At 29.3% G+C, this 19,734-nt stretch overlaps 2 protein-coding genes across 2 annotated transcripts in view; one reads left to right on the forward strand and one right to left on the reverse strand.

The window, feature by feature from the left end:
* The first annotated feature begins 3,071 nt into the window (after positions 1-3,071).
* LOC131840908 (uncharacterized) lies at positions 3,072-16,395 on the forward strand. Its single transcript, XM_059189123.1, has 17 exons — positions 3,072-3,127; positions 6,995-7,152; positions 7,971-8,131; positions 9,115-9,497; positions 9,748-9,968; positions 10,528-10,630; positions 10,952-11,079; positions 11,626-11,922; positions 12,345-12,506; positions 12,795-12,923; positions 13,250-13,734; positions 13,837-14,020; positions 14,114-14,309; positions 14,385-15,148; positions 15,308-15,497; positions 15,730-15,843; positions 16,322-16,395. The coding sequence occupies exons 1-17, from the start codon at positions 3,085-3,087 to the stop codon at positions 16,390-16,392; spliced, it is 3,789 nt and encodes a 1,262-aa protein (XP_059045106.1). The 5' UTR covers positions 3,072-3,084; the 3' UTR covers positions 16,393-16,395.
* Positions 15,955-19,734, reverse strand: part of LOC131840928 (putative uncharacterized protein DDB_G0293878) — a 37,670-nt gene continuing 33,890 nt past the window's right edge. Inside the window, exons 2-4 of the mRNA XM_059189142.1 lie at positions 18,667-18,910; positions 17,533-17,826; positions 15,955-17,160 (exon numbers count right to left, since the gene is read on the reverse strand). Coding sequence (XP_059045125.1) covers positions 17,031-17,160; positions 17,533-17,826; positions 18,667-18,910 — 668 coding nt within the window. The 3' untranslated portion in view covers positions 15,955-17,030. The remainder of the gene's footprint in view (positions 17,161-17,532; positions 17,827-18,666; positions 18,911-19,734) is intronic.

Raw genomic sequence — 19,734 nt, forward strand, 5'->3', positions numbered from 1 at the left:
TCAGTTGGACAATGACCAAAAAAGACAAATATATTAGAGATATTTAGAAATAGGCTTAAATTTAGTAAATATACTTACTTTATAATCAGTTCAGTTATGTCTTATTGATAGGAATGATTTGAAACATTAAAGATTGCACGTAGTGATCCTAGTAAAATAAAATAGCAATACGGTCAACATAAAAACATAGCTCTGATAAATTATTAGGAGATAACTGTAATTCAACGGGTTCAATAAAATTCTGCATTTAAGATGCATTGATATTTTTTTGTAATACACATTGGTAAATACAATTTTTAATAAGTTACCATAATTATTACAATATTTAAATAGTTATTTAGCTGCTATAATGGCCATTAAGTCTGTATAGTATTCTTCTTCTTTAGGAAACGAGAAGTAAAATTTATAAGACGAGTCGTAGTTATTTAGATGTGTATATTATTGAAATATTTACATGTAATAAATATAAGAAATGTAAACGAGAAATATTTTTACAATAGCAGGCAGTAAAGGGATTCGGCCTGCAATGACAGGCTTGTTGATTCAGTTAAACAAATTGTGATACTTATCTTCAATGTCTCGAAAGTAAAATTTATGCTGTTATTTTGTTTATATAATGTAATCTCATGTCTGTAGTAGAATAGTAAGCATGCAATTTTTTAATTTGAAACGGTCGTTTGGATACGGTGAATTAAAAAAATGAAAATGTTCACAATCTGTGTTACATGTACGAGTTGATAGTACATATATACAGAGAGTATCGATATGAGTGTTAAACGAGTTTCGGTAGTAATTATAAACAAAGTGTTGGAAAGGTAAACGAATATGTCTGCCCATACTTTTTCCACTTGTACGCTACTCTTATGTATCGGGATCTTAATAATACGAATAAAACGTTATATAATTTTTATTATTAGGATTAGGATTTAAATAGGAATAGGATAATACCATCCTTCTTTCTGGATTACCTTGAGTGTATTGCATACTTGCATACAATCTGCCGTTTCCTTGAAGCAAATTGCAACGCTTGATAGGAATGTAGAACCTCAACCTCTGTTGCGTCCGGGATACTGCTCATGTTCATAGTACAATACTGTATAATGATATTTAAATATGTAGTCTTTATGTGTTATTTTGAACAGATAGATGATTTTACATTCATACTTTACTAAACTAGTTTATAATTATTTAACTAATATAGTATTATTAATTAATTTAATTGTATATGTATTTAATTGAAGGCCTCGGTGATCTAACGGTTTAGCACACAAACGGTTTAGTATTTACAAAAAAATATCTAAGTATTCATATCAGTTGTTTAGTGCCAATAGCACAAGCTCTGCTTACCGTGAGACTCGATGGCACTGTATTATACACACATATCTAGTTTATTAATAATTAACTTTCATGTAAAATAAATATCAAAATTATAACTATTTATTTATTTAGTAATAAAACCCAGTAATAAAATTGTTTACTTATTAACGCAGAAGATTGTACCAGGAAAAAAAGGACGTAGTACATTGTAACAAGGTTCATGGTGTTATTTCATCGCATTATCTTCGGCGACAGGAAGGAAAGTTATCTAACTCACTTAGACACTACTTACATCTATCTAGACAATTTCATGGCATTGTTTTTAATTACGTTGATAATCGGTCTTCAAGTTTTAATCTGCGTCACAGTACAAATTTATTTGGATTCCGTAAAAAATGTACACAATGCCGTTGTTTTTGTGTGTAACATGTCACGATGGGTTAACTGACATGACCTTCCTCATTTTATCATTCTTTACAGTATTTTCGCCCAAGTATCGCAAGAGCTAGCAGGTGTACCTTTCCATATTTGTCAATTTAAAAACTAACGCCTATAACTGATTCATCTGATTTACTCTACTCTGGACTCCAATCTTCTGAGATATTAATGATAATGAATAATGAATATATGTATTCCATGCAGTTTTACACTTTTAATTTGAAACTTAATCAATAAATCGATATCAAACTCCGTCAGTACTTTCAGTGACAATAAAATCTAGAATTTGTATGTTGCCTAATGTTAATATCTAATATTATTTGAACAGATTTAGTTTAGTTTAGTCCGGGAGAATAGTTTTATAATTTATTTTACATTTAGGTTTTGAGTTGTTAAAAATTAAAACCAATCGTCACAATTTACATCAGTAGTCAATAAATCGATGTTAATGACTGTTAGTTCTTTCAATAACCACAGAAATTTGGATTTATACATTGCTAGTGTTAATATTTAAAGAGTTTAAAAAATATCGAAAAAATGCAATAACCGTGTAATAAATGTATAGTTTTATGATTTTTGTTTTATCAAATCGTAATCATTTATAATTTGATTCAGCTGTCTAAAGTATTAATTTTTATACGGAATCCTAAGGACATCAAGTGATAGCAGTGCAGATTATACTAATTAATTACATGTAAACATACAATTTATTACTGATGTACGAAACATACATGTAAATGCAACCCTTTTTTGTTTTTTCTTATCCTGCAAATTAGAATTAAGTCACATTCAAAATAACATATTGAAATTCGAATTACATATAACTGTGTAATGTTATGATATCTTTGATGTAACGTACCTATAATATAAGGTACCTATTTACAATATGTTGTCACAACTGTTATCTATGAAATAGGTTAAGAATAAACATTCGTCGAATTACATACAAAGTAAGCAGTTATATAATTATAATATTATTTAGGTATATAATAATATAATTATATAATATATGGGCACTATTGTCATGTATGAATTCGGTTAAGTAAAAACACATGACTAGATCAAGATTTAGGCACAAATGGATAGACATTATTATTAGGTATCTAAAAAGTAAAAAAAATAAAGAATAATTATTCAGTCTGTACTGATAACTGTAGTTATAAAAATGTAGCACGTATAGTTGATAAAGCCTGATGTGCGATTATAAATTGATGTTAGTAACGGAACCCGTCTAATATGAACAGACAATGTTATACCTTTTTTTTACTATTACAACCTGTGTAAATACTTACAATGTTAGTCTTTTGAAACTCGTCTGTCCGTACAGACATGGACAGAGTTAATTTCAAAGTAAACGGAGTTAATTGTTCGGGTGAGACTATATTACTAATTTTAATAATAATAATAAATTTATATACGTATTAATTTAATAAATAATAACTACATATCATAGAATAAGACTTAAGACTGCTAATATAAAAATAAATTAATATGAATTTCTGGCGAATCGTATTCGAATATAAACGAAGTCGAAATTAAGATAAAAGTTAGAGGATGAATTTAGGTCACTTGACTTGATGACTTATATGACCTGAATTCATTTTCATCCTTTCAGCCTTTGTATTAATTGTACAGTTATTATAAAATAAATAAACAACAATTACAAATAGTGGACTAATATTCTTTGGTTTGATGCTAAATATTAATAATATTAAATATCCAATATTGGTGTTAGACAACTATTTTTTTTATTACTATATAATTAATTAAGTATTTTGACGCACTGCCCTAGCTTCTGATTATGGTAGTTCTAGTTCGCATGATACAAATATTAATGATTACAAATATATGGTATATTTGTTTATATTAATTTACATGCCACATAGTATTATATTGGTCCAAGTTTTTGACGAGTATTATGTTATCTTTGAAATAAAAAAAATTACACATTTTTAATTCAAACAGTTCAGATTTTCTACAATCCTCCAAGGTTGGAGGATTGTAGAAATTCCTTTAGGAATTTTCATTGCCTCGACTTTATTCTTCAGCGTCTTCCAGAGTGTAGACACCGGCTATCTTTTCCAGATCACGTTTATTATATCCATCTGATTAAAAACATTATAAGCGTTTTACATATTTTCTAAGAAAAATATAGAAATATATTTGAAATCATTTAAAACATTAATATTTTTATAAAAGTAACTAAACTAAAAATATTATTTTTTAATTTATTATATTACTAGCCAACCGTTCTACTTCGCAAGGATGTATTACGAAACTTTGAATTTTGATGCTTTATATTAACACGCATGTATTATATTAACACGCATGTGTTTATATTAACACGCATGTATTATACATATAAACCTTTGTCTTGAATCATTCTCTTTATTACTGAAAACTGCATTAAAATCCGTTGCATAATTTAAAAGATATAAGCGAGCAGACAGCAGCGGTGACTTTACTTTATAATGTATAATGTATACTTTATAATGTATATATGTATGTAAACATTACATCATTCGTTTACAATTTACGTACAATTGTAACCATATGTACTGAATGCACTCGTAAATAGTAGGTACTACATAGGTAAGCAACTAGTATATTTATTAAATGAAGGACGATAAATATTTAACTTCAAAATTATAAAAATGAATGATTTTAAAGATGTTTTGTTATGTAGACGTTTGTTTATTTATTTATTAACTCTTACAGCACCAGAAAAAAATTACAAAGAACATAAATTAGAGTAATAAGGTACAAAGGAAGTTCATATTGCATACGCAATTTCTTTCAGACAGCTTTCAGTTAGTTACTAAATCGTAAACGTATGAACAAATTTTAAAGAAAAGTATGAGGCATGTCTATGAGAAATTTTTACTACTATTATTAATGTTATCTGTGATAATATTATTCCAATTGCTAACAATAGACTAATAGTATATTTATTTATTTTTTATTTATAAATAAATGTACTTTTTCAGTTCAACCTCTATTTTCTAAGTTCCTCTGATAATCGTCGTGGACTTAAATAAGTCAAGACATTTAGCTTATAATTGTTCTGATTGAGAGATCTATCATATATGCCCATATAGACTATGTGACCTAACTATCGTTATGGGCTAAGGGATCTGTTTGCCATAATTTTCTTATTCTTTCATTGTTTACTAGTGTTTTAGCTATAAGCATTTGTTTAGCATTAACTATGAGCACAAGCGAAATTATTATTTAATGGAACTATATAAATGTTCATATTAATGTTGTATATTTCTGGGACCACCGGGTCCCAAAAATATACACCACCGGGTTTAGCGGTTTAGCACACTGCCTTACTTCCGATAGTCGCGGTTTCCATTCCTAGCACAGTAAAAATATTTGTATTTATGTGTGTGATTGTTTGGATTGACTGTGTGAAAGATGATATGGTAAGAAAGGAAGTAAATAACGCGATGACTGAGAACAGGGATGAATGGTAGAGAAAATCATTTTACGTCGACCACAAATAAATGGGATAAGGATGTGCAGATGATGATGTTTGGATTGTTCTAGCATTTTTCTATGTATCTTATGTTTTATTTATAAAATATCTTGGGATTAGATGACACTGGGTAAATTTGTCCTGTGATGTTACATATTTTATTTGTAGAATAAAATAGATTTATGAATATGTCACGTCCCAGTTTAATTAAATAAATATTTGCTTATTACTAATTATATCGATGATTGTACCGACAAGAACACCTTTTGTAATTTCAATAATATTTGAATTTTCTTTCAAACTGCGCAATAGTCAGTTTATTATTATTGCTACAGTCTACATGTTAATTCTTTTTATTGTGTAGTTTTTGTCTGTTTATATTTATGATAGTAGGCGTAATGATTACTATGTTTACAAAATAATAAACATTTTAGCAACATTTTATAAGAATAACAACATTTTATTCTATCTCTCCTTAATACGAGAGTTTCGTGGTTATAGTGGTTTACTACTATAATTTCTCTCTTCTCTTCACAAATCTTGATTCAATTGTTCGATAATTAGGTGACACCAAAAATTTCGTGCGACTGTTTATAACTCTGAATGCATAAGTATTCCAGTGATGGAAATACCATATTAAACGAAATTAATTTATGAGATGGGGCTAGCTTCGCCTCTCCGCCACGTTGAATTCAACGTGCGCACGTCCAGTATCTTCATTCTCTATCAGGCGACTACTGACAATGCTTCAGACTACCTGATATGGGTTAGCAGGCGGGATGGCTTACTATTTATTTTTTTGTAATCTTACTTATGTCTTTATATCTTTCCTGAACTGTGTTATTGATAGATATAGGTACATTTGAAAATTATGAACTATATTTACTATGTTATTTTCTTGGAAAAGTACAGTCGAGTTAATAGTGATAGATATGAGTTAGTTAGTAATTAAAGTAGATTTTAACAGGCTTCAATTGATCTCTCGTTAAAATACATTTTATGAAGATATAATAATATAGAACCTGCTTGCCTGCTAATACTTGACTGCCCACGCATGGTTGCATGCTTAATGCGCCAGCGCACATATACCTACCCAGTCATTAGAAGTTTAAATAATTAATAACAACACATAGGTAGGTATTTAGCCTGCTTCATCGTCAGTCGAAACAAGTTACAGTTCTTTGAACGCAAAATATTTAATGCTTAAAATATCATGTGTGAATGAAGTAGAATTTGAACCAGTATCTTAAATGGCTTGAATAATATTTAAATTTGAACTTCAAACTAAGAAGAGCTAGTAATAAGAAATCTAAGTATCAATCTTTTGTCTTCGTATGGATATTTAAAGTGCACAGTTGAACAAGATGTTTCAATGAAATTATTTAATATTGATGTAGATGGGTATATGGGTAAAAGAAGGGTAAATACGGATGGATATATTGTGTGAAAGAGAATATGGCTAGACAGAAATGAGTGCTAGATTGTAAGTAAATAGAGACGTATAAAAGTGGAAAATATATTACGCTGATCTCAAATGTTCAATGTTATGGTTTTGCCATTCCAAGGTATGATTAATAATGATGAAGCCGAGGTAAAATAAACACACATATCTTATACAGATTTCGACTTCAACCCGGAAATATACTTTACGATGAGTCGCTAGGGTATATTCAATCTAATGCTTCATTATCTTTGATGACAATTATAAATAATGTAAAAGTAAAGATTGCTAAAATCTTTACTTTTTTGTTTTTTTAGTGGGTTGCGAGGTAAGTTCACAGTTAACCTTGGTGGACTACCTGCGAGATTTTCTGGAGCTACGTGGTACGAAGTACATGTGCCGCGAAGGTGGCTGCGGCTCTTGTATCGTGAGCGTTGTTAAAACTGCTGGTGCTCAACCAATATCAGTCAATTCGGTAAGATATATAATAAAAAGTATATATACTTTATACATATATTCCATATAAAGATTTTTTATGGAATAGCAAATGATAAGTGAGTAAGTAGTGAAGTAAGTAAATCTCATGTTTTGCCATTCCAATCTAAGATGTTATGCCTGCCTATCCTATAATGTTACTGCCACATTTCACGTTCCAACTGAACCATATCTTCTATTTCACCATCTATATAATAAAGCAAGCTGCTTGCCACTGAAATAGTAGAGATAGATCTCTGTCTGATGCACGCTAACGACTTTATATGAAGACTGCCTATGATATCATTATAAATAGGCTTCAAAAATTGTTGTATAAATTTCATTGAATCAAGTGTTAATAAGCGAAACTAGAATTCACTACTTAAGAATTAGAATAGTTTTGTTTAACTTCCGGTTATGTTATATGAGTATAAGAAAATAAACTTGGTTCTATCTCTTAATATAATCACGTGAAATCATGAGGTTTCATACGCCAATAAAATTACAAGTTCCGTTCCAGTTTGAATATTGAACGTGGCAGTAAAATTACGAGGTAGTGAAGCATAAGACTGCAGTCAGACATTACAAAGTAATATAGGTACTTATATTTTTAAACACTGTTAATGTCAGCAGGTAACCGTTACCAGTTTATCATGTAATGTATGTTTGTATTTGCCATTTCCTTCGCATTAACTGATTTATGATTAAATTTAATTTCTATATTAAAATTTGAGACAATGATTTTTTGTTATATCAATACTAGGTACATATGGTTATCTTGAATATTACGATGGAATTAAGTAGTTGTCATATTCACAGTGTTTGGTGTCAATCACTTCTTGTGAAGGATGGGAAATTACGACCGTAGAAAAAGTTGGCAACCGACTTTCCGGATATCATCCTGTCCAGAAAGCATTAGTTGAACACAATGGCACTCAATGCGGTTATTGTTCACCGGGTTGGGTCATGGCAATGTACAGGTGAGGAACACGATTTTGGAGATGTATTTACTCTGTGTAACCACCAGCAATATGGAGAAGTTCGTACATTGACCTTAAACTTACCTACAGTTGCAATTTAAAGATGCAAGTTTACAGAGGATTCATTTTTTCCTTTTAATTTTGTTTTCAATTCTTGACTCAATTTAGTTTTCAGTTATTAAGGTGATTATTTTATAAAAAATGAGCAATATGCAGTACAGCAGTTCAGAGCTTTCAAACAAGTTAGTTCTCCTAGTACATAAGGATTGATTATTATAATATACAATCAGTCTTTATATACTACTAACTAAGTACGTTCATCCTAGTGTAAGGACGTCGTGTCCATATTATTATGTACCTATTTTTCTTTCGATTTCAATAATAAAATGCTTCAAATATGAAATACTCGCAACCACTACAATAGCGCCTAAGTTAGTGGACACAGTTCAAGCATATAACGTTTTTAGTGAAATTATAAATTTATTGTGAATTTTGAAATAAAAATCCTTAATCTATAATCCACTCCGAGTTTACAAGAAGAAAATTTTCACAAAGTTAAACATGACATCTTTTCTATTAATATATTTTTAAATTGCTTTTTTGTGTGCAATAAAAGATAAAGTACCTATAAATAAAACGATACGCCTGTGTCACGAATTGCATTAGCAAGTCGAGTGTCATTTTTTAGTATGGCGGTTAACAGAGACAATAATATTTGAAAGGCCACATGAATACTGTATATACTTAGATATTTCACACAAAGTGACTGAATAATAATGTTTTGATTGCATCCGTTATTCTCTGTCTTCGAGGTATCCGGCGGTAGAAGCTTCGCTTGGGAATTCATTGACTTCATTAGTTATTGTTAATTACGATCTGCTGCTGAATTATAGCTGTATACATGCATTACAATAGGTTTATCGTTCAACTGAGAATCTTAAATTATCACAAAATTTAACAAATAACATTAAAATTATTTTCAGTCTTATTAACAACAAAAATGATCTAACTATGCTTGATATAGAGAAATCATTTGGAAGTAACATATGCAGATGTACTGGATACAGGCCTATACTAGAAGCTTTTAAGAAATTTGCTAAAGATGCTCCACAATTTGACAAGATACTTGATATAGAAGATTTGCATGTTTGTAGTAAAACTGGCAAAAACTGTGATAAACACGATTGTCAAGAAGAAGATTGGTGCATTGTTTCTAAATCTGATGTCGATGCACCAACTTCAATAAAAATACTTTTGAAAGACGGCAAATATTGGTTTAAGGTATCGACAATAAGAAACGTATTTGAAATTTTAGCTTTTACAGGAGACGACTCTTATATGTTAGTTTCAGGAAATACAGCGAAAGGTATTTATTTTACAAATTAAAGCATATATGTACGTTACAATATTTTATGTTGCAATAATTTCAATATTTTTAATTAAATTACGTATTTATTTATAAACATGACTTGTAAACCTTGATATTGCTAATAACATAGCATAATAATGTCCTAAAAGTAATATAGTCTATTTTTTTTGTAGTTTTTTTATCCGCATTATATCTGTGGTGATAAATTATTAGGTTTCGTAATAATAGTATGTAATGCCATTGCCAGGAGCGTACCCCATAGATGAATATCCTCGAATTCTCATTGACATAAGTGATGTGACGGAAATCAAGGGGTGTTTCTTAGACCAAAACTTGGTAATTGGAGCCGGTAATACTTTAACAGAACTTATAGATATCTTTAAAACTATGTCTAATGAAGTATATTTTGAATATCTAAAGAAATTTTATGATCATCTCCAGTTGGTTGCGCATATCGCTGTAAGAAATGTAAGTATATTTTTAGACATTTTACTCCATTATATTTATTGAGCAAATGCAAAATTTAAAATAATATAACACTCATGTAAAGAAATATTAGCATCTAGAGCTAGGCGTTCATGTGTATTTTACTTTTGGATATCTTACCGTAACGTATGTCACTTTGAAATAGTGAAAGGATACATATCTTTCAAGTAGTGAAAGGATTTCTCGAATCGGTGCAGTGGTGTTTTACTTTCCTCATAATAAATTCCACTCTCTCTTTCTCTCTTTATAACATTACTATGAATATGCAATATATTTTCAAATGATTATAACCTATAATCTTCATATTAGTGTGGGTAGATCTCATTTTATAGAAAAAGTAGCATAGTATTACCAAGTCAAAACAGATATAGGGTTATGAGGTATTTTGAGTTTTTTCTTTACTCTGATTAATTTACAATGCTTCAATTAACTGCTTTTTGATATCTCGACGATAAAAAGAAGTGGTAACCTCTTCAAAATCCTTATTACATCAATGCAATACATGTATTTGCATTAAAATGTGTAATATTTTCATTTTCAGCTGGGATCAATGGGAGGTAATCTAATGATAAAACATCAATATAATGAATTTCCGTCAGATGTTTTTCTTTTATTAGAAACTGTTGGGGCACAGTTAACTATAGGTTAGTATTACGTTTGTCAATTTTTATATACCAGCCTCGGACCATATGTAGAATCTTAGTTAATATCGATTGCAAATACTTTCATAAATTTATAGGTACTTACAGAATTATATTACCTTTGCGCATTTAATTGACATTTACGTAGGTAAATGTCATAAAATAGGTGAGAAATAGTTTGATACTAAAAATTGATTTGGAAACTCGGCGAAAATTTAACTGTAAAATATGTATTTACCACATGCAATTTAGTAATTATAGTTATATTAAATGGAATTTGCATAACATAAATATAATTAAAATTAACATAACATTATATTTTAGTTAATCAACGAGGCTTACAGCAAAGAGTTTCAATGTCGCAGTTCCTGAAATTAAACATGAGGTCCAAAATAATATTAAATGCTTTACTACCGCCCTTAGCTGAGGATACTAAAATTGTAACGTTCAAGGTAAATTGATATAATTTGTATATAGGTACATATATATGTATATGACTATGCATAATTATTTTTTTGTATAAAGTAAAGATGACGACTATTAAAATATTATTATAAAAGATAGACTATTGTATATAATAATATTATTACTTGTATCTTTACCTGTTACTTACTTAAAAGCGTTTGTTATTTGACCGCCATTACGGCGGCGCTCGCTATTAACCGGAAATCATGTCAGTTGTCATTTGAAAAGTAGTTAAACGTCTTTGTAAGCAGGTAGTTTGAGAGACACTACGCCCATTGCTATTGCTATAATTTTTTATTTTGTGTTTAGTATAATTTGATTTATATTAAGAACTTCACTTTATATTTTTACAAGCAAGCGATAGTTACTGCATGTCAACTACTTATTGCTATTGAAAGATTTTTGTACTGGAGTTGTATTTTTGCATTTTTTTAAGCAACTAAATTATTTCACTTGATATAAGAACTTTAATATGTTATGATGACTAGTATATAAATTATAGTAAGCTATATAATATAATTAAAATATTCCAGGTAATGCCTCGGGCACAGAATGCCCATGCTGTAGTGAATGCTGGATTTTTATACAGGTTAAGAATAAAAGACAATAAATTAGTGCAAACTAGATTGGTGTTTGGTGGATTATCATCAGAATTTAGTAGAGGATACTTAACTGAGAGGTATTTGTTTGGGAAAATGCCGTTTACAAATGATATACTCTTAAGAGCAGTGAAGACCCTAGAGAAAGAGATGGTGGTGACAGAAACGGGTCTATTGTCAGAATGGTCTGTGGCATATAGAAAGAAACTGGCTCTAGGCCTGTTTTATAAAGTAAGAACTTAATCTTATTAATATAAAAGTAATATGTAATTTATTTGCTGTTATCCACCACTATTTTAGAGATAAGAGATACATTTTTTGTCGGTGTAATATAGTATTCCCAAATGGTAACATACAGTTATTCGGTATATAATATTAGTATGGATGTGCCAAATTTAAAGTGTTAACCTTATGAAGATACAGTAAATTTTGTATGGAAAGATATGCGTAATATACACATACGTGTGTATGTTAAATGTACAGTAAGTATTCCATACGTACATTTTGTATGGAAGTATAATTGTACTTTTTATTTACTGATAATATATAAGCATATCTTATTTAATTACTGTCTTTTCTTTTGATCTTAGTAGCTATAGTCTACTGTATTTTTTAAATATATTTTATTAAAATTAAGTATATTTTCTTTACAGGGATTATTGGCCATATGTCCTCCCGAAATACTGGGTTCTCGTTATGTCTCTGGAGCAATAAAGATACATGAAACAAGACCAGTTTCTGACTCTCGACAAATATTTGATACAAATCCGGCTCTGTGGCCATTGAATCAACCGTTAGAAAAAGTTGAAGCCACGGTAACATATTACCTACTTTAATACGTGTAACTCATAATTAATATTTGTAATAATAAACATTGTTTCTTAGCATTTTATTGATATTTTAAATCCTTATCACCGTGGCTAAGAAATTTCTAAGTACATATTATTGATATTCGAACAATCTCAAAGACTATATAAATTTATTAAAAACAAAACTTGAACGTGTATATATTATGTGATAATATATATGTAATTTATTTATTTATCAATTTTTCTGAATACGTATAGCATATAATGTTTCAATGTTTTGTTGTTTTATTATAGATTCAGTGTTCAGGTGAGGCTCCTTATACAGAAGATTTACCTTGCTTTCCCAGAGAGGTATATGCCGCATTCGCACTATGTACCGTTGCTGCGGGGAATATAGAAAGCATCGATCCGAGTACAGCTCTGGTATTACGATATATAGATATTTCAAATACTTTTATAATATGTGACAAGTGACAAAGTCATAGATAATCACTTTCGAAAATAATATAGTGTTCGGTATATGAGTTAAGGGTATGAACAACTAGGCACATAAATATTTTATGAAATGGTCAAATTTCGAAGTCATACTTATATTCTCTACCGTCTACCATTACGATTGTTATTCTAGATATATATATCATAAAATATTTTCATTTACTTATTTCGTAGACAAATGCAAAATAGTATTCATAAAAGAAGGTTAAAAGTCGAATTTAGAAAAACAGTAATATTAATTTTATTGATCTTAGGAACAACCAGGCGTTTTGGCATTCTACACAGCAAAAGATATACCTGGTTTAAATTCATTTACTCCATCTGATGCTGTATTGTATTCAACAAACGAAGAAGTATTATGTGACAATGTAGTGAGGTATTTCAATCAGCCTTTTGGCATCGTTGTTGCTGAAACACGAGATATAGCTGATAGAGCTGCAAAAATGATTACAGTAAAGTACAACAATGTAACAAAACCAGTAATTAATATCAAGGACGCTAAGAATGATCCTAATAGACGGAAAGAGTACACAGCGAATAATTCTACAGATAAGGGCAATGATGTAGTGAAGGTAATAAAAGGAGAAAATACTTTTCATGAACAATATCACATGCCTATGGAGACCTTAGTATGTTTAACCCGTCCAACAGAGGAAGGATTAGAAGTACATGCAGCAACGCAGTGGACCGATGGTATACAGTTAATGATTTCGCGAGCATTGAATATAGAACAAAATAGGTATGCAACAATAATTAATTTAATCGTATAATAATTTATGCTTAAGCAATTTTCAATGTCAATGCAAACATTTTTATACTAGTACACTAATTTTATTTCCAGAATAGATGTTTATGTGCGGCGACTTGGAGGAGCTTACGGCTATAAAATATCTCGTACTACCCAATTAGCAGTTGCTTGTAGCCTAGTAACTCAAAAAATGAATAGGCCTTGTCGATTCATTCAATCATTAACAACTAATATGAGGGCGGTTGGAAAAAGATATAATGCAACAAGTGACTATGAAGTAGGTATTTTAAGAAAATTATTATCCAGAAGGTAATTACTATAGTATTGTATTAAAGTCAATGTAACATTAATCAATTTCTTTTTATTTCAGGCTGGGATTAATGCTTCAGGAATAATTCAATATTTAAACTATAATCTGTACGAAGGTAATGGATATACCATTAACGAACAACTATCGATGCTTAGTATTGGAGTTTACAATAATTGTTATAAGAAAACAAGATGGAATTTTAAGGGTTATGATGTCATCACTGATTTAGCCAAAAATACGTTTTGTAGATCTCCAGGTATTTATTTAAAATTTTATTATTTTTTAGTGGATTCTTATTAAACGGAATGTTAAATTATAACAATATTTTTAGGTACTTTTGAAGCTATTTCAATGGCAGAATGTATAATGGAACATATTTCCTACGAACAATCTCTGGATCCAATAGACTTACGCCTGGCCAATTTAGATGACGAACACAGCGCAATTAGAGAAATGGTTGAAACATTAAAGTCTAATTCAAATTATGCTGAAAGAAAGATATCAGTTTCTAAATACAATGTGGAGAACAGGTGGAAAAAACGTGGTATACGAGTTTCATTATCAAAATGGACACCGGCTGGAGGACAGCAGTTAGATGTAAATCTGTCAGTTTATCATGGCGATGGAACTGTTGCTATAACTCATGCCGGTGTAGAGATGGGTCAAGGAGTAAATACAAAAGCTGTTCAAATATGTGCATATCTTCTGAATATACCTGTTAGCAAAATTCAGATTAAAGGCAATAATACAATAATAGCACCGAATTGTTTTATATCGGGTGGCAGTTTTACATCTCTGAATGTTGGTCTTGGTGTACAAAGGTGTTGTGAGCAACTTTTACAGAGATTAGATCCCATAAAAAAAACGATGAATAATCCAACTTGGGAAGAATTAATAGTAAAAGCTTTTCAATCTAACATTGACTTGCAAACTCATGGATTTATAAGTTTTCTTGATACTGTAGATTATAATATTTATGGTGTAGCATGTGCTGAGGTAGAAGTGGATGTATTAACTGGAGAATTAGAAATATTAAGGGTGGATATAATACAAGACGCTGGTCGGAGTGTAAATCCTGAAGTAGATATGGGACAAGTAAGTATTGTTAAATGGTGCTAATAAATTAATTATTCTTAAATATATGACTTAGTAAGTTGACGTTTGAGTGAACATATTTATTTTTAAATTATTAGGAATATTATTTCCAGCAGTCCTACGGCTGTATTTTTCTAGTAACTAGATACAAATTTACAGATAGAAGGAGCATTTGTGATGGGTCTAGGATATTGGACAAGCGAAAATATAATGTTTTCCAATACAGGAGAGGTTCTTTCTGATCGAACGTGGAATTATTATGTACCTCAGGCAAGAGACATACCTCAAGATTTTAGAGTGTATTTTAGAAAAAAATCAATGGGCGCCGATCTTTTTTTGGGTGCTAAAGGTATTACTGTACTTGTTATTATGAAATATACGACCCTCATAGTTTAATTAAGTGATTATCTCTGTGTTACTCCCACTAGCAGTTTAAAAACAAATATAGATGAAGTAAATTTTCGTATTAGTGAATATTATGTATAAGAATATACATTTATTACATGTAATGGATATATGCTTTCAATACCAATTGAATTAGATTTTTGACAACTGTATTTATTTTATTTACTTCCTTGCAGCTATTGGGGAGCCTCCTCTTTGCCTTTCTGTGGTAATACCCTTTGCTATTAGAGAAGCTATTGTTTCTGCAAGATCAGATAGTGGACTTTCTAGCTCTACTTGGTTTCCTTTAGGTATGTAAAGAACAATTTTTAAATAAAATAAAATATTGTTATTTTATTAATATTACTATTCAAGTAATTTATTTATAATATTATTAGTATCATATATTTTATTGCATAATAATTGGAATATACAAGTCTACGTTACCCTATAGTTACATAAATATTATTATGGTAATAATAAATGACTAAATTGGTACAAAAATGAAACTTCAGGAAAGAAACAATGTACAAACTTAATATTTAAAACAATACAAGAAAAATTCAGAGAATAATCCAGAACATGCTCGAAACACAACGACAGAGCCCACCAGAAAGTCACGAGCCAACAACTTATTGAACAAACCGAGTATAGTCCGAATATATATCTATAGCATAGGTTATAAACACGAATATATACACACGATTACAAACAATAAAAAGAATAATACAAAGAGAATCTATTAATAATTTAATCTAATGTAATTTAATATTACCATTTTTTTTTCAGATGGACCATGTACAGTTGAAAGTAATTGTTTGTTAGCTGAAACTTCCCTCGAGCAATTTAAGTTCAATTAATGTGGTCGTTGTTTAATCAGTAATTACTAAAATTTTGCATTTTCTTGCTTATTACATACATATACTATTTATTCTATACATTTTATTTTAAAACAAACACATCAGCTTTATTAACATAATGTAATAAATGTAGCTACAATTCATATCAATTACAAAACACTTACGTATATAATGCGTACCATAACATAAAATTGATAAGTTGGAATAGATGTAGATTTATAGGAAAGCAAAATGCATACTTACTTTTTATAAAAATTTTTGTTTATTTTTGGAAACTATTCATATTTTTATTGAAATACGCAACCTTTTTATTTGATTATATTTGTTTGTTTGTGTTTAAATAATTTCTATTTTATGGACAATTAATAAATATTATTCATGTTGATAGTTTGTAAGTAATAGCTAACTTTTTAACTTTTCAGTGTAAACTCGTAACCAACTCTTCATCCATTATAAGCAGATTTTGTTTGTTGTATTGCATATCATTATGATTGAGACTGGAAATAGGTCTCGTTCTGTTGTTTGAATTCAAAAAATATTTTCATTTACAAGTTTGGCATTCTGAATACAATTTTAAACCTCTTTTAATTTTTTTTGTGTTCTTGTTTCTGTATGATATTTTTGTTGATATCATGCGTTTAATTATTTACTGTGTTTGGTAAATTATTGGTTACTTTATGATTCATTATTCTTTTTTTTCCTTTTTTTCGATCATATTTGTCGGTATTATTATGGAAAAAAACCGGCCACTTCAGATGTTTAATTGATCTGCATAATAAATCTTTACATTAGATTAACATAATAATAATGAAATTCTTTTTCATATAAAAAGTTTTTACGTAATAAACTTACTATGTCAGTAAAGTTATGGTGTGGTACCTGCCTCTATCTTATTCGAATATCTAGAACTGGATAGGGTTCTACATACACAACTGTATAGGTTTCAAAGATATAGCAATTAAATTTGACTAAGTACTGATAATACTTCAATCTTCAGAAGTGGAAAGGAATTAAATATTCTATGAGTACATAATTCTTTAATTCCCATTTGCTTTGTTACCCTTTGTTTTGCTATAGACTACGGTTGCTATTTAGTATATTAGTATAGGTAGTATTAAAAATAAACTGAGATTTACTAACAATTTTTTGACAGAATTGTTTAAATTATCTGTAGCTAATGACAATTTATTTCTGTAAAAGTCTTTAGATTGATTATTCTCATGTTCATTTCTATTGTTGTTCTTATCAACCAACACTTTTCCAAAGGGTATTGCATTATTTGATTTTGTATTCGGTATATCAATGAATTGATTTTTCAAAATGTCAGTTTCGTCCACACTTAAATATTCTTGAAATGTGTTATTAATTTCAACATTTTTCTCAGTGTTTGTGTATCTGCTTGTATCGTAATCATAATATACCCTACTAGTTAATCTGAAAAGTATTAGAATAAATACAATAGTAATAAATAAATATATTTTAATAAGCTAAATTATATTATTTTAATGCAACACTGTAACTAGACTGTCTTTAGTATCTTGTTGCTTGTGGCGTTTTAGTTTACATTTTTGTGCTCGATTTTTCGCTGAATTGATAAATATTTAATGAGGTAAATAATACAGGCAGTATTGAGCATTATTTGTATTACGTAATATTTTTTTAATACTACGTGCTAAGTATATAAAATATATAAATATATATATAAAATTAATATAAAATATGTAAAAATTCTTAATATTGACTTTAATATACAATATTATATAAGAAAATAGACAAACAATATAGTAGTTTAATAGTTATAAATACACATAGGAATAGTCAAGTTATTCAAATGTTCAATAAATTTAGGACATCAGTTACTAGAAACTGTAACAAGAGATAATTTAATATACATATAAACTTCAATGCATTCGAAAATTTCAAGGCCTATTTACATCGTACCTACTCTTATTCCATGTATACAATTTATCATTACGTTTGAAGTTAGCATTATAGTTAGTTAGAAATATCAATGATATGTAGAAATGGTAATCATAGTCGCTCTCAAAAAACACTACCATGTACCTATCAGAAATCAAAATATTAAAATATTTTTTCCGAACTTCAAATTATAAATGCCTGTCAATCTGTCATATTTTACAATTTCACAAGAAATTGAATTTGATAAAAATATAGAATAGATCTGATTATACGACATACTGACATAACGACGACTGAGGTTACCTTAAATATATAATCTGGAAGGAGTGAAATAGTTTGAAAGTATATGCAAACCTGTCTTTAATTCCCCAATTGAATGAGACATTATCGTCGATATCATAATAATCAGGTTTTTGTATAAAACTGGCTACGTCAATTTGTGTTATTTCATTATTACCACCATGACTTTGTTTGCTTTGCCTTTTATTTTTATTTAGAACAGAGGTTCGTTGGTTAATACGTATACGTTGACTTCTAGGTAAGTTGCGTTTATGACTCACGGAATTATCAGATAAATGGTTATTACAAAAACATATTTCTAGACAAAGTAACAAACACAATAATAATAAATATAAAAATAACGCAACATTACTATGTGACATTTCTAAAAATGACATTAACGTGTTGAATTTGAATTTCATGGTTACGCATGCTAGACCTATGGTTGAATTTATTGATATCATACAGAATCTTCTCAGAATAAAAACTTCTTGTTTGGAATGTAGTATTCTGAATAATAATAGTTCTTGGCGACTATAACTAATATTTCGTAAATGCGTTTCTCTGTAACAGCTTTTCTGCTGTTACAGAGAAACGCATTTACATTACGCAGAATACTACATTCCAAACAAGAAGTTTTTATTCTGAGAATTTGAAATAATGAATCTACTTCTAGCTATTTAGGTATGTATATTGTAAACATACCTATATACACGTGGTAGATAAAAGATTTGTACAGAAGAGATATATTTACAAAAATATTCAGGAAAAGAAATCGGTTCTGAATTACAATCTTTTTTATTTTCCAACTCTGTATCGTAACTAGGCAATGATATTGCTCGTATATACAATATATTACCGATGTAAGTAAAATAGCCAGAAGATAATTATTTTGTTCGTCACACATTCATTTCAGTAGTCATAAAAAGTACAAATAAATTGCGTTCTTCCATTTTAGAACGCAGTTAAAAGCAAATCCATGATGAGTGGCTTGTGTGTACAGAATAAAGTACAGAGTATTAAGTGAAATTGCGTCTGTTCCATAACCATATGATCTTCTTTTGGAAAGACTCTTTCGTCTTAATATTAAACCCATGTGGAAGAGGCTTTTCCCATTAATTAGCAATCAAGTGGACCTATTTA

This window comes from Achroia grisella, unplaced genomic scaffold, assembly GCF_030625045.1.
Source record: "Achroia grisella isolate CSIRO2021 unplaced genomic scaffold, CSIRO_AGI_Agris_v1 utg152, whole genome shotgun sequence".
In the NCBI taxonomy this organism is placed as follows: domain Eukaryota; kingdom Metazoa; phylum Arthropoda; class Insecta; order Lepidoptera; family Pyralidae; genus Achroia; species Achroia grisella.